At 37.5% G+C, this 16,707-nt stretch overlaps 1 protein-coding gene across 1 annotated transcript in view; it reads right to left on the reverse strand.

Annotated features, from left to right (window-relative positions):
- Positions 1-2,277: 2,277 nt before the first annotated feature.
- Positions 2,278-16,707, reverse strand: part of DOCK2 (dedicator of cytokinesis 2) — a gene marked incomplete at its 5' end in the record, with an annotated part of 184,604 nt that continues 170,174 nt past the window's right edge. Inside the window, 7 exons of the mRNA XM_009326156.1 lie at positions 2,278-2,352; positions 3,741-3,883; positions 4,920-5,040; positions 6,543-6,723; positions 8,441-8,568; positions 10,822-10,959; positions 15,832-15,915. Of these exons, the coding sequence (XP_009324431.1) occupies positions 2,278-2,352; positions 3,741-3,883; positions 4,920-5,040; positions 6,543-6,723; positions 8,441-8,568; positions 10,822-10,959; positions 15,832-15,915 (870 nt within the window). The remainder of the gene's footprint in view (positions 2,353-3,740; positions 3,884-4,919; positions 5,041-6,542; positions 6,724-8,440; positions 8,569-10,821; positions 10,960-15,831; positions 15,916-16,707) is intronic.

The raw sequence follows: 16,707 nt of genomic DNA on the forward strand, positions 1-16,707 counted from the left end.
TCCTTAAAATTCCAGTTCCATGTATGCCCTGTTCTTGGCAGTTAGTTTTTCTTAATTAATTTTGCTTTTCTGCTCAGAGTTGATTTACATGATTTCAGGCTTGAAACAGATCCAAAACTGGCTGGCAAGAAAAGGACAATCTGTGATGGGGGACAACTAATAAGATTTTTGCTGAGATTTGGTAAATTAAGTGCGAATCTAAACTCTTCATCAAAAATTATATTAAAACCTGAGAAAAACACAAGCATGAATCTTGAACCACTAGCTAAACACTCAACACCAAACTTCCTTTCGACATTGTGCTCCTGCCTTCCTGGTATTTGTTTCTGGGCTCTTCCTTCCCTTCCATTCATTGTACTTTTTTTATTTTGAATCACAGTACTTTAATTAGAATTTATAACAACAGCTTGAGCTAAAAGTCTTTTATTCCACTCACATAAAAACATAGCGGCAAGATACAATAAGCAAAAAATAACCTTTAACAGGTATCTTTACAAAGAATAAACAGTTGCTAAATCATCTTCTTTTAAAATACTTTTTATTTTGTGATATTAATATTTCTTCAAGGTATCTGCAAATAATATTGAAGGACAACCTGGGTACCCTCGCTCTTCTTCCCCCCGGTTAGCAAAATGTAAAACATGCGCTCCTCAACCCTTCACTTTCTCCTACTCACAGATAACCTACCCTATTAGACTGAGGGTTTTTTTTTTCTAGAAAAGCCTTGCTCTTCCTCTGTCCTTCCTCAGAAGCAGTATCAAGTTGCTGTGAAAAGCAAATGAAACAAAAAGTCTATCAGTAGCCACGCCAACACTGTAGTTAGTGTTAAAACCAGACCCATTTTGTTTTGCTGTCTATGGTTATTCCAGCGAAAAGTATTTCTTGGCGCAGTATTAGTTCCAATGGTAAATATTTCAAACTTCTCACAGAAACAATCGCTAATTATTTCTGTAGAAAACAGCTTCACACTGACAACTTGTAAAGAGAGTCTAAATTCATTAAATAGACTATTCATGCTGAACGTAAAAGTGTTTATAGAAATAGGTAGGTTTAGAACAAACTGAAGATGTCTTTCCATTGATTCAGCCACTCAGCAAGGAATAATTTTAAGCTTTTTTGTCTTTCCCATATCCATATAAACGGCAACAAGGCCAGTCTCTCCCATCCTCAACACGTATTTTATTTAATTAATATAAACCTATGTAGGTGTCTGAAACATAAAGGGATGAGTGAAGGAAATCAATTATTCACCTTTTAGAAACCGTTATATTTGGATGACATACTTGCCTTTAGAAAGAACTGGCAGGTTGTAAAAAAAACCCCGAGATGCTGACCTGCAGTGCTGTCCAGCTTCATGCCAATAAGGCATTATCTTCCAACTCTACCTCATGAGTTGGAGAGACACAGAAAATCAATCTGGAAAGCAGAAGACTCAGACTTGTAGAATTCCATTTACTGTCAGTAAGAAACTACTACCTTATATATGATGATACCTAGAGATTTCAGGGAGAAAGGTTCAAAGCAAATGAAATAAATTTTTAACATTTTATTGATGAACAGCAGAAACTGCAGCTTTTGTTTATCGTACTACTGGATGTAATACCAATTTGTACATGTGTAAATAAACTTTCGCACGTTTTCAACCTAATAGCCGCTGTTCTGAAAATAACTCAGGCATATGGTGTCACAGTCATGGACATCACCCTGAGAAAGACTGAGGATACAGAGCAGTGTGATGGGAGCAGCAAAGGGATCTGAGGACTGTAAATCCAACTACAGCCACAGAGTAAATTGTCAGTGGCTATTTTGTGCTGAGCCATCTGTTGCCTTGACTACGCTGCCAGCAATAGTTTTAAGATAGCTGGAGCGTGTCTGTACAAGCTACACAAAACGATAACTTCTGTGCTCTTTGAAGAGAACAGGATCCAACTTACATTATATAGTAAGCATTGCAGATAGCATTTTAATACATCTTTCTTCCCGGGAACAAGTTTTGTCACCAGGGAACACACAATACCCTTTGACCTGTATAACCAGAGGCTCAATAAACTTCTCTTCCATATCCTGGCGGGCACATCCTGTAGTATTTTCTTCAAATGTTATTCCTAGATCTGTATTGCAAGTAGCTTATCAGAGCCCATGAATATTGTTGTTCGTATTCTCTATTAGCCATCTATGTTATCAGTGCCTTTCTTTAGAGTAGATGGTGCTCTAAAATAGGATATATATGTATATATAATTATTTCTGGTTGAGAAGTGGTCTTGTAACGGAATGAATTACAGATCTGTAGATGAAGATTTGAAATGGTGCTCCACAGACTGCTTTCCATCTTCTAGAACTTTGGAAATGCGCTGCAAAAAAAGATGAACAGAGCACCATGTGTTAAAATGACTACTGTATTGGGTTCAGTAATACGTACATTAATTACTAGCTTGTGGCCTTAAGCTGTGGCTACAGAAAAAAGACGTTGACCAAATCCTGGATATTTTGAATTAATTTCTCTATCCTGCAAAAACATAAACCTGTATTTAAACCTGTCCACATGATTCCAATCATGCTGTGAAGCACTATACAAATGGATTTTTAGCTTTATTCAGTCCTTTTTCAGACTCGTAAAAAAGGACATTCTGTCCTCCTTATTTTATATGCTATTTAGGTTTAAATGTGACTGGATGAGACGATGCTGAAAAGCTGTTACTCCTGGGTCTGAAAAGAACAAGTATGTGATCAATTGAATATAAGTGAAATCCTACAGACTTGAAATTAATGGGTTATCCTTGTTCCTACCAGAAAAATATGATTATGAACACATCTAAATGCAGATTTTCCTAAATCTTGCTCTATGGCCCCTGAAGGCACTATCTGTATTTTTTAAAAGACTGCAGAAACTAATGGATGAAAATGAAAACTATTCACCAGAAAAAATAAAATAAAATAAAAAAAAATCAACCTTTGCTTTGAAAGATCAGCAAAGAGTTGACATGTAAAATATTACAAGTGTCACAAAATGCTTACGCAGTATGCATACCAGTAGCTACCAGCATCTGCAATAAATGTCACGCTCCCACTATCTGAAAAAATAGGAAAACTTTAAAACTTTTGAATCTTAATATCTGCACTGAATATATATTTTTTGCTTTCAAACACTACATTCAATTCAACAGTTTTAATTTTGTGAAATTTCCACCGAAATCAGTGAAAGGCTTCCTACTTTAAAGGAAGGCAACCTATTTTAAGCAACATTAATGACTCCAGTGTGAGCCAGTTTCTACTTTCAAATAAGCATCTCCGGCATCAGAAACTGACTCACACTGTGCATGTTTTGCCATATATACTACGCTTACCTTACTCTGATGCTAGTGCTAACAGCCCAATGTAATTAAATCGAACAAGAAATAATTGCTTTCCTCTTTTGCTAATAAATGTTATGTAAAGCAAATCAGAGAAAAACAGTAGGTCAAATGAGACCTCTTGTGGTACAGATGCAGACCTGCACATCTGAGCCTTCCTTTTAAACACACACAAGATGTACATCCATACTCCAGAAAGCACAGCCAGAGGCAAATTTTTGCTTCCCCATAGAGCTTCCACTCCTCTCTCTGACGAGAGAAGTAAGAAGAAAAAAGAAGTAAGAGTTGGACTTATGATCTTATGGTACTTTAAAATGACTTAATTTTCAGAGCACAGAATTTTTGAAGAAGTACACTTTCTTTTTTCCCCATAAACGCACAGAACTTACCATTGTTTTAAATAACTGGTTCACTTTCTTTTTTTTGAAGGTTTTCTTGTCACCATCTGAGGTGGAAGGAAACACTGGTTGACTCAACCTATGTGATGCGATTGTTTCATCAGGTGCCACAGGGCTGATGGACAGAGTTAATCCTTAGAATAGAAACATATTGGTTGCACAAAACAGAACCAAAAAAGGAGGTCAGAGTGTAAGATAAAGCAGAATTCAAAATAATGAACTAATGCAATTACTAGAAAGAAATGAGACATTTTTAATCTAACTATATCCTTAGAATACAAAAATAAGTAATGGGGAAGCACTAAACTTCATTACATTGAAAGTGAATAGCGAAAAAAACGAACCAATCTGGTCAAAGAAGAAAAAATAGATAAATACATGAAAAAAGTGGGCCATGACAGTCTGTTGTGTTGTGCTAAATGTCTGTTACAGGCATCTGGAAAGATAGGGACAATGAGAGGGACAGATGAAGCGCAGGCTAAGAAATGGGATGTGCTGTGGAAGAAGCAGGGGGTAAAGGATATTGAAATAGGGCACGTTTTCTCTATACACCCTGGCCTAGAAATCAGTTCCACCTTCAGTTACACTTTCCCCTTCTCTATCATGCAACTGTCAGTCTTTCTAGTGGGCAGTTATGTTATCTTGTTTCCCCTTCCTCTTGCTGTGAGGGAGGCTTATGAGATTCCTCTCTAATGTCAAAAGCAGATGCTGAAACCCTACTATGGGGCAACCTTTGGGGATATTCATCTGCCAAGAGTGAAGTACAGAGCATTTCTTCATGTTTCAAATGCTGCCCTCAGCTGTGAGGGCAGACTGTAGAAGCCCTTGCTTCTGCAAGTGAGACCCTACGAAGCAAGGAAGATGAATAAACCTTGCCTCTTTCAAGGCAGGGGGAATGTCCACACTATACAAGGAAGCAAAATTCGGAGCTCCAGAAGTAACACTTTTAGAATTTGCATGTTAGCACTAGACAGCACAGTGTTATCAAGCAGTAGTAGCAGTCCAGCCTCACATGCACAATACACACTTAAATTGTAATCTTTGTCTCAGAGGCATGGAGCCACATAGAGAGAGCTACCTGCTCTGCTTAGAGCAAACCCTTTATTGCTATGTTTTCTTAACATAGCAGTAAAGAAGTGCAGAACTCGCATCTTACTATAAGCAGCTTACCTGGGATAGTTGGCATAGAACGACTGACAGAACTCATCTGCTTGAGGACAGATGTTTTCTGAGGTGCCACTACATGTTCTGAGAGGTTGGTGTCACTCATGAACTCGTACTTCCTTGACAGCTGTTTAATTAAAAAAAAAAAAATGCCATTAATGATGAACTGAGATATCAGCAACAAAGATCTAAGCAAAATAATATTTTGTGAAAAGCACAAAAGAAAATAATTAATAAACATACTATCATTCCTAACCCAAGTTCTTTATGGGATTGTTTGCTGAGTAAATAATGAAAGTAACTAGAAGCAGTAGAATTGGGTCCACATGTAATAGTATACACTAGCTAAAAAAAGTAATGATTTTGCACATGATTTATAGTTAGAAAAATACTTCTCATTCCACATAAAAAAAAAAAACATTACTCTAAAAAAACTAGCTAGAAGGGATTCTGTAACCTGGAACGGTAGGATGGTATTCCTACCATATCTTTGGAGTAATACCATCAGCCAGCTCCGACTGTGATCTGCAAAGTAAAATGAAGTTTGGAAAACGTTTCTCCCTATTGCATTAACACAGCCAGCTTGGCTGCTGCGAGGCTTGTCACTATTTTTCTGAAGCAAAAGAAAAATCCTGTAACTCAATACATAGTAAGATTCCCACAGTTAGGTGTGTGTGTGTTATCTAATTTAATCCAAAGACAAAGGTCTTGCTTGTTTTTGTATAATAATGTTTCTTAGAGCATGACTGTGCTTTATCTCTCTTTTGTATGAGGACATGTAGTGTAAGACAATCACAAACCTCCATAAGTTTCTCCTTGTTTCCCAAAAGAATCTTATCTTTTTACTGAATTCACTTTGCCTTTGACGATTCCTCCAAAAATGTTTGATCAAATGACTTATGCTCTCTTCATGTAATTCAACAATCTGTTATTGCCTGACATTTTAATTTAGATAGGGCTTGTGTATCAAGAGGACAACTTTCAAAAATTTTTTTTTATTATTTCTTTTTATACTAAAAGAAGAAAAGTCTCCTGAGAATTAAACTACCAAAAAAAAAAAAAAAGAAGCACAACATAAGTTATATAAGTCATTCAACGATCTAGCAGTGCAATAAAAGCACTCAGATGATCTATGGAGTAAGAGATGCCAGTGCTTCCAAACTTCAGTCTGGCACCATTTAAGGAACACTGTTTGCAATCTTGCAATTTCCTAACAGCTGCATGTTCCATAACAAGGTACAAAACGTACAGGGCTCATCACTTTTCAAATAGCCCTGACTGCAATGCCATGAAATGTCAGCACAGGCAATTGCCTCTCCACAAGAAAGCTAGCTTAACCCTCCCAATACAGTACGCCAGAGAAGCTAACCAAGCTTCAGAACTTGCAACTTCAGGGTTATATTATCTGTCATCATAAGCAAGTAGAGATGTTCTGATTTTTCCATTGATTTGTTTCCTCCGCAGCATCTTGCGGGTTTCATTCATGGCAGGGCAGATCACCTCTGCATCCTGCACATTTCCCTTTATGACAGCTAGAGTTCTATGTGATATATTTTTCTTTTCCTAAGCAAAGGAGTAATATCCTCTTTTTTATGGATTATAAAATACTACTCTAAATCAGTAACATACACATTTCATGTCAGAGATAGAAATATCAGGTGCTGTCTTCTCATCAGCAAACACCACACTGCTTCTTTTTGTTCTTTTTTTGGACCTTCTCATCTTTACTTCAGGGTGAGGATTAATTTGCAGAGCAGTCTCCTCTGATTCTGCTTTTACTTGCTTTGGTAGCACTACTTCCAGATCAAAGCTGCAAGAGCAAAAAAAAAAAAGTACAAGTTGCTGAGCGATATTTTAAAAGCCACTGGTATTCTGATGTCATTTCCCCATGAAATATAAATGCAGGTCATCCTTTCCTTTGACTTTCTAGACAGCCTTGCAAACTGCTGGCAGAAAGTGTATGATGTGCTTCAGCTGGCAGCTGTAGCTACAAATAAAATGCCTTCAGGAGGTATGATGTCATCTTAAAACGTTGCAAAGAATGTAAAATGTTTTTAAACAAATCCCTTTTTAAAGATTTGTGCATTAGCTTAAGAACTCCTAAACTAAGTGGAGTTTGAGCTCATATGGTAAGTTTATGCACAGTGATGATGGTGCTGAAAGCAAGACGCTATTTTGGTTGTTGACAACAGTGGAACAGAGTATTACTATTTACTGTCATGTTTTAAATGCATCCTCCTATTTATTTCACCATATTGGACAACAATGCACATACCCAGTGATAAAAAAAAAACCTCCCTCCTCACTTCCTCTAATTTTTATAGTTTAAAAATTGGGCTATTTTTCATTTAAAAAAAAAAAAGAAATTGGTGCTGGCTTTACTACCTTCTCTGCTGATGTAATTAGCCTATTGAACATGGGGCTGAACTTATTTTACAACGTAAAAATGGATAAATCAAGTAGTATTGTTGACCCGTGCTTCCTAGAAACAAATTGGCACCCTAAGAATTAAAAACAGGTGCATGATTCAGCTGCTTAAGTGTAGTTGTCTGGTTCCACAGGAGGTGTCCTGCTTTATTAGAGACGTGGGACTGGCAGATATGACACAAATCATGTTTGTGTGCTACACTCTTCTTGAGTGGAAGCTGAAGGGCAGGAAGAGCAGCCTGGGGCATCTCATAATGTGTGATACTACACATCTTTGTTAGACAACTCAAAAAAATTAAGTAAGTAGTGTTAAACAATGAACTGGCATCCACATGTGCAAGAATAGAGGGGTGTCTTAAGAAGAAACACTTCCAAGTTAGGGTCATACACCTTTGGACTTTTTACTTTTAAAAAGTGCACTACTCAAAAAGGGAGATCAGATGTTTAAAAAAAAAAATCACAAACAAACACTGCTCAGCAAGATCAATTTAAATGTACCTTGTTTGGGATGAAGTTCTATGTGCCCAAAGGGTAATTTATAAAGTGATCAAAACAATTTGTGGATGAAAAAGCTAATCAATACACCTATAACTGTTCTCTCAAACTTGAAAGTCTTTATGTTCCCAGTGCTGCAGTTAAGAAAGCATATTTGGCAAAGCATTTTACATTACTACAGGATTTACTAAAACGTTCCACCTCCTTACTTGTAAGTTTGTAAAGGTTGTCCTCTTCCTCACCAATTTTTACAAGCAAAAGATGCTAATTAAGTTAAAAGCTGTATAAAGAGAAATTTGCAAAAAACACATCTTTGTATTTTTTTGAAATGCCATTTAAATTTTAAAATACTTGTTTCCTGAAAATGAAATGCCACTTTTTTCAGTGAGAGTTGAGTATATTTTGTCTATTAAGGTTGAAACACTGTAGCTTTAAGCCTGGAGTGATAGCTACAGTTAAAAATAATTCTGGCATAATCTGAAGAGACTGCTAGTGGTCTTTATCCTTGACTGCCTTTTTTTTTTTTTTTAATCTTTTAGTTTCATCCCATAAAACTGGTTAAAAAACAGAACTGAAAGAAAATTTGTATTGTATTCGTAACTAACCTTTCTGAAGCAATTTTGTTTGGAGTACTGCAGTCTGAGTTCATGGAAGTCAGGGAAATAACTGATAACTGACGATAGGATCTCAGCATTGATCTTGGCCGTCCTACTCTCTTGTCATCAAAATCTGGCTACAGGATGGAAAAGAGAAACACATTCTATCAAACAACTTTGTGTGAACCTCATTTCATCCCTTCTCACTAGGTCTTGAAGATAGCACAGACGTTTTAACATTTGGCATGAAAGAAGTTATTTGCTACCATTAGTTACTGTGATTGTTTCTTCTGTCTGGATACACTCTAAGACCTCTCAAACTCAGTGATACAGTAAGTAGCTAAATAAACTACAATTGACATAATTAACTGTACGTTTGAAAAAGAAATTGAGAGAAACAGTGTCTGCTGATCTTATTTTGAACAGACATGGGTCACGCCATTAAAGTACTTGCTTGGGCAAACAGATTTAGTTAGCCCTTGCTCCAAGACACTAATCATGCTCTATCTTCAATGCAACAGGTTCTGCCATCTCTATACATTAACGTAGCCTTTTTAATTACATGTTTGCAAATGTTGAACAAAATTAGTATTTCCCTAATAGCCAGACAGGAAGAACAGGAGGATTCTCCAGGTCATCATGTATCCATATTGCACAAAGCCATATATGCTGCACCATCTCTCTCTGCAAAGCTTGAAGTTGGTATGTTCTGCAGCGGAAGGAGAAAAAGGAGGTATCACTCCAAACCTTCTTGAAGAAGATTTAGCTACCATATTGGAAATATTCAGCTTAATGTTGATGGTTATTTAACCTTGGCAGCCTGGTACAAAGTTAACTGAAACAATCTGACTTCTTTCCAAACGCTTTCCTGTTACTCTTGTTAATAAGGTAGGGACAAGGATCACATTTCTTGGCTAATTCTAGAACTGTTTTCTTTCTTCAGGGGTGACTTCTGGGATCTAAAATTGCAGAGTGCAGCTACCTCTTCTCTCTTTTTCTGTTCAGTTATTTCCTGGGATGAGCATGCCTCCCCCTAGTTAGCTCATCACAGTGTCATGATATGAGGCAGGTTTTTGAGAATTTCCCAGTGTGTGTATACCATAAACTACTTTCCAGCCTACTTCAATTTCTATCCTATAAACAGGATTCGAACAAGTTTTCAAAAACATCTCATATTAAAGCACAGGGTTTTGTTCTGATTATCCAGAAAATATTAAAAATCTATGCGTAATTTCATATGCCAAATTCCCAAATACTTTGCTTCTGATGTCATTTCTCACTAAGACTCTGACGTCTAGGAGAAGACTGGGAAACATCTGTAGTTTCAAGAAAGATTTTCAAGTGTTTTGCAGAGTTTACATGCAATGAGTTTACACGCTGCTCATCCTTTGAATGGCCAGAATCTCGTGATAAAGACACAATAGCTGCATAACTTTTTTTTTTTCTTTTCTTTTAATAAAAAAGCTCAGGCCAGCCGCCAGAGAGTCAGACGTGGTAAAATGGCAGCAGTGCCATTCACAAAGTACATTCTCTGCTCTTGCAGAATTTTAAATAGGTTACTTTTTTTAAGTGCTGATCTGTAAGAGTGCTGAAGGGTTCAAGCATTAGGCAAGATTGCTAATTGTGGATTACAGCCTCTTTATATTATTGCAAGGATGGTGGCATGGGACTGAAAATAAGAAAAACATACTGAGATAAACATAGAATTTTCATCATATGGGTGTGTAACAGCACAATATCCAAAATCTAGGTTAGAAACTTGCTACTTTTTCCCCTATAACAGAAGAAATAAATCCTGTTATAAAATCATCAACGCTGAAAGAAACAACATAAAATAATTTCCAAAGCAACTGGTGTTTAATCACAAAAACCAGCTGACATCATTCTTGCTGGCCTGCACAAGCTCAGACAAACTATTTTATTCAAGGGTTGTCTGGAGAGTTTGTGTTTAGAAGTTATCCTTCAATTCCCGTATATTTCAGTTTGGTCTCAACTGATATTTATAGTATTATACACATGACAGGTTTTACTTCACAACACAGCTGGAAGTGGCTAGCACAGGGAGACATCAATTGCAGATCAAAGCCCTAAACCCCTAAGAAAAATTACAAAGAGGAGAAACATGAGAATTTGCTTTTACTTGCTTAATAAGGCAGAAAAAGAATTGCAATTTTAATAGACATAATAAAATACTCCAAATCTTCCCGAATGAGGAACATTTGATATGTCAGAGAATTGAATCAACTCTCTGACTATAAAACTCAGGTCCTACTACCTTCAGATCACAAGAAAACCCACAAGCAAAAGTTTAGCGTGTGTTTTTGTTTAGAAGAACAAGATGTGTATTAAGTAAAGAAAAATTGCAAGAGAGGTTAAAAGGAGAGCAATACCAATTCTCTGGCTCCATATTGTTTTTCCACTTTAACTTTTAAATGCTTGAAACATTCCTCCATACGGTCATGGAAAGGACGAAGATTATCAGAAACTCTTCTTTCATGAATTCTAATTCCAGCCCCAAGGAAAGGTATCTTGAAGAAGGAAAAAAAGAAGAAAAAAAGTGAGAATATTAAACTGGGTCTGACAGCTCCTCTAGCTCCATTTAAAGTATCTGCTAAGTCAACTGCAAAACTCTTACTGTGATTGGCAGATACATTTGTCAGTTCATCTCAGCTTTTAGCAGCAACTACAAGATGGAAAGGGCTCTTGAAAAATGGGCTTGTGTCCTGGTTTCGGCTGGGATAGAGTTAATTTTCTTCCTAGTAGCTGGTACAGTGCTGTGTTTTGGATTTAGGGTGAGAATAATGTTGATAACACACCGATGTTTTAGTTGTTGCTGAGCAGTGCTTACACTAGTCAAGGACTTTTCAGCTCCCCATGCTCTACCAACTGAGAAGGCTGGAGGTGCACAAGAAGCTGGGAGGGGGCACAGCCAGGACAGCTGACCCCAACTGGCCAAAGGGATGTTACATACCATGGGACGTCACGCTCGCTATAGAAACTGGGAGAAAGCTGGCCGGGGGGGGCTGCTGCTCGGGGACTGGCTGGGCATCGGTCAGCGGGTGGTGAGCAGTTGCATCGTGCATTACTTGTTTCGTCTATTCTTCTATTATTATTATTACTACTATATTATATTACAATAATTAAAAAGCCGTCATCACAACACCCGAGTTGTTTTCTCACTTTTCTTCTTTTTCTCACTTGTGCTCTTCCAATTCTCTCCCCCATCCCACTGGGGCGGGGAGTGAGCGAGCGGCTGTGTGGTGCTCAGTTGCCGGCTGAGGTTAAACCACAACAGCTTGCTCAGTAAAGTTTTGAAGAAAGTTGGCTGCCTCATAGTGACTGTTTTATCTCTTCTATGTATTTTAATCCTTTATGAGATTAAACACACCACAAGAGGGTTTACAAAATTCTTAGACTACTAGCCCACCTGCTTATGAAGGTGTCTGCCATAGTTTACGAGACAGAAGGTAGGGATGAAAAAATATCCGAGTGGATTCCAGGCAGGTGGTTTCAAACTCTCCTCTTTCAAACAGAGGATTAAGTGACAGAGAGATTTAAATCAATCTACTGGGGGCTTAATCATGTGGTCAATTTGACAACTGCTGCAGCAATTTGATATGTTAATGCCTGGTTACTGAAGGTGACCTCTTCCTGTCTCCTCGATTTTACTCTGGAGACTTCCTCTGTATTCCCCACATCTCAAGAAAAATTCAGTAAGATAACGCTTCAATACAAAAATGAAGAACTCAAGCCATGAACAGAGGCAGCTTGCACTAACCAGGCTGACTTTGCTCAATTTTACCCCTGTGCTTTTCTTTTTTGCAGCTCATCCTTTAGGCTGGGGTCAGTGACAAGTAACCAAAGGGGTTAAGATCTCCGATTCTTCCTACTAGAGTTGAAAGAAGGTACATAACAATAGGTTTTAAAAACTGGGAGGGGAGGGAAGTATAGATACTTACTCCCTTAAAGGAGAACACCTGATAAAAAGGTTAGGAAAAGGTCTATCTGTTCATTAAATACCTCCTTCCACTTGAATTCCTTCAAAAATCCTTCTCCTTTGTCAGAAGGAATGGCTTCCTTACCAAATAAAAAAAAAAAAATCTTATAATGAAGCAAATATGATAGTAACACTACCTTTCTAACCCCTCTTCCCTACAATGCTTTCCTTTGCTATTATATTGCTACTATCATCTTTGCTGTTATATTAGTGTAATAATATCCAGTTAAAAGCAAACAAAACAAATCTTATCTTCAAAGACAATGGACAGCACACTTTGACATGATGTTTAATTAATAATAAACGTATTCACAAAGAGAAACTTTGTAATGCTTCTCTTTAAAATATAAAGGCATTTCATTACTCTTCAGACTTTGAAGATGGTGATTCATGAGATTTGTGCAACATACTTTTAGGTACCCTTCTGCCAGTAACCTTTTCTAACTGCTTTACCATTGACTTTAGCTATTTTGCATTAATATTTGGGGCTTTTTTGTAAAATCCACTTAGATTCCACGCTTCTTTTTTGTGTTGTGACCCTATAAATACTATTAAAATTGTATATATCGGTCCACCCATTGACTTGATCATATTTTATGGAAGTTCAGTTTCAATATAACTTTTAAAAACGTGGTATTGAAGCCCACCTATTACAGACAGATCTGTTTGTCCTCTTTAGAAGGATTTACAGGGATAGATATAAATTACCACTTTATTTCCTAATGCCAGACGGTATTATGGTCAATTTATACCACTACATCCATTGAATACTTCTGACAGTCAGAAAGTAACCATATACAGAGCCTACGGTGGGCAACGATACAGGAGAAAGCTGTAAAGGTTGGTGACTTAAACTAATAACCAAACTGAGATGAATCAACATGAAACAGGAAGAAACTTCAAAAACATTAAGAAATTAGTAAAAAAAAAAGCCATTAAAACTATTTGGAAGATTCATTTCAAGGCTGCGAGAGGAATAGATGGTTAATTCCTGCTCTTTCTCATCTACAAAACAGAGATAGAATCATAGAATCATCAAATAGTTTGGGTTGGAGGGGACCTCTAAAGGTCATCTAGTCCAACCCCCCTGCAACAAGCAGGGACATCGTCAACTAGATCAGGTTGCTCACAGCCCCGTCCAACCTGACCTGGAATGTTTCCAGGGATGGGGCATCCACCACCTCTCTGGGCAAAACCTGTGCCAGTGTTTCACCACCCTCAGCGTAAAAAATTTCTTCCTTATAGCTAGGCTAAACCTAGTCTCTTATAGTTTAAAACCATTCCCCCTAGTCCTGTCCCAACAGGCCCTGCTAAAAAGGCTGCCACCATCTTTTTTATAAGCCCCCTTTAAGTACTGATAGGCTGCAAGAAGGTCTCCCCAAAGCCTCCTCCTCTCCAGGCTGAACAACCCCAACTCTCTCAGCCTTTCTTCATAGGAGAGGTGTTCCAGCCCCCTGATCATTGTCGTGGCCCTCTTCTGGACCCGCTCCAACAGGTCCGTGTCTTTCTTATGCTGAGGGCTCCAGAGCTGGACGCAGTACTCCAGGTGGGGTCTCCCCAGAGCAGAGTAGAGGGGCAGAATCACCTCCCTCGACCTGCTGGCCACACTTCTTTTGAGGCAGCCCAGGATACTGTAGCCCTCTCACAAGGATGACATAAGATTAAATCAATGAGGAAGAATTTTTTAGTGAGTTAGTATAAAGAATGAGACGTGGAACATGATGAGAAATATCTTGAGCCATTCACTTCTGATAGTAAAATTCCAGATCACCTCACACTATTTCATAACATCCTTCTTGAGAGGGAAATCACTATATTATGCCTTGATATAGCAATTACTATGCCCATTCATTTACACAGCAAACAGTTCTTTCTCACTTAAATCATCTACATTTCAGAGGACTTAGCAGTTAGTGGTTTCTTAACAAACTACCTATGTGTAAAAATGTAAGTCTATTCTCTCGTAGCCATTCATTTTGCCATATATTGATGTCAATAATTTCTAATTGGACTAGATAATGCAAATAGAATTGATAATTTCTGAGGTCACGTTTTTCTTCCCTCCATTAACAAAACAAATGCTTAGGTCAATGAAAAGAGCCATTTTGCCTTGAATCTCGGCAAAACCAGAGTTTTTTCTGCTACCACCTCCTGTAGGTGCATTTTCCTCTTTGAGGACAAAAGGGTTCTGCAGGTTGGTTGGCTTATCATATGTACACTATATATAAAATAATATAATAATAAAAAAACAAATAACCTCGGTTCTGCTAGTATAGGCAGAATATTCAGTTTTCCTCTGGAGATGCAGCTTAAAAATATTTACTAATGGCCTTCCATGATATTTGTCACACAAAAGACATGTAGCAGCAATCCTGAAGGGTCACTGAGCATGAAAATAACTCCTGTGAGCAACTAGTGTTCCATTAAGGTTTTTAATGCAAAAAACCCCACCCAAAACACCCACAAACAAACAACAACAATGAACACCTACCTCTAGGAAAGAGTTATTTCCCAAGAGAACATCTGACATTTGCAAATGCTTGTTTTTGCAGCAATTCATTAAGTCCTATGACTTTTATCATGCTCTCAGTTTTGTCTCCAGGAATACAACCTGAGTTTGAAATCCTGGCCCTTTTAACCATAAATGTAGCCTGCTATATGTGGCTTTTGATAAACCATTGCAAATTATGTGTTCTACAAAGTACTTTTCTGGCCTACCACTTTCACTAGGACATAAGGAGATATATGGGGTAATTCCCCTGATTCTGGTAGCATTTCATCTAACTCTTAACGGACACTGTAATGATGATACTCCTTGGGAAATACGATGTGACTTTTGTAATTAAGCCATTTCTCCAGTTTAGGCACAGATTTTAAAAAACCTGAAGGATGGGATTGCTTAGATCCCCAAGAATGTTTTATCAATCACATGCCACATCAGAAGGTAAGGAATTATTGCTATGCTGTTTCGTCAGCAATCTTAGTGGGTTAGTAATGGAATACATGCTTCCCGTTAGGCACATTAAAATTGAAGGAGTTTAAGTCCTTTTTCCTACTTAAGGGAAACTATTAATATCTAAATAGGATAATAAATAGATAGTTCTTTTACAACTATACATACTCTGAAACAGAAGGTTTAGTCTAAGACAGAATATTTTACTACGAGTCCCTTTTCAAAAAAATACTATGAATTCATCACAGAACTAGGCAGGAAGTTTGTAAAAAGAGTCTTCTCATTCTTCTACCCCTCCCTGCTTTGGGGAAACTGTTAAAAAAAGCCCCTCAAAAAAGCCCCTGGTAAAAATGACACAATCATCTAAATGCTATGTTCTCCTGTTAGAAAGGAACAGAAAAAAGGAATAGCTGATGAAGCCTCAGATGACTGCTGTCAGTAAGAAGTTACCTGCCAAGCAATTAGATCTTTGAGTCTATTCAGCTTTTCTTGATCCTCTGGATGGTCTCTGATATATTCTTCTGTAAAGAAAGCCTTAGACAAAAAAAATAATTCAGTCCATCATTTCGACAGGTAAAGAAATCAGCGATTACTCCATTGACTCCAGCTGGTGACCATAATATTGGCCATCAAATAAGAGAGACATACGCATGCTCCTTAACCAGGTGCTGCTAGTGATAATCCCTTATATTATATCAGTTGAGAACCGAGGTGCTTTTTTTTTTTTGTTAAAATGTATTCAGTCTTCATCCAACACTTTTGAGTTTGAGACCCTTACTATGAAAGCCAATTATTGTTTGTTTTATTAAGCTTGCACTGAAACTAAAAAGACACAAATTTGGAGTATCATGATTTACATTGATAAATGATCATTTTATTCAAGTACCCTACTTACTGACATTAGCCAGTGTTATACAATAAAGAAATTGAACTCTTTCATAGATAAGCAGAGCCAGACATTGCGTACACACTGCCTTTTGCTGCCCAAAGATTTTATCCCCCAGGTACAAAAGAAGAATGTAGCTATTTGTCCATGACTGCCAAACATCTAAACAAGTGATACTTTAGGACTAACATAGCATAAGTCACACTCCTCCAGAATATGTCATGCTTACCGCATATAATTTATGTGTGTACATATATGGCATCTTTTCAGCACTGTCTGAGTCTATCTGACATGCTGAGCCTACTGAGCGTGGCACATGCTTTTCATCAGGAAATGGCAGGCAGAAATAATAGAGCTCTACAGCTGTGGGGTAACCCCACATGCATTTTCATCCAACTGTTTAATAATTTATAATTAATAACTTAAATTTATATGAGTCT

This window comes from Pygoscelis adeliae, unplaced genomic scaffold (genome assembly GCF_000699105.1).
Source record: "Pygoscelis adeliae isolate BGI_AS28 unplaced genomic scaffold, ASM69910v1 Scaffold406, whole genome shotgun sequence".
Lineage (NCBI taxonomy): Eukaryota > Metazoa > Chordata > Aves > Sphenisciformes > Spheniscidae > Pygoscelis > Pygoscelis adeliae.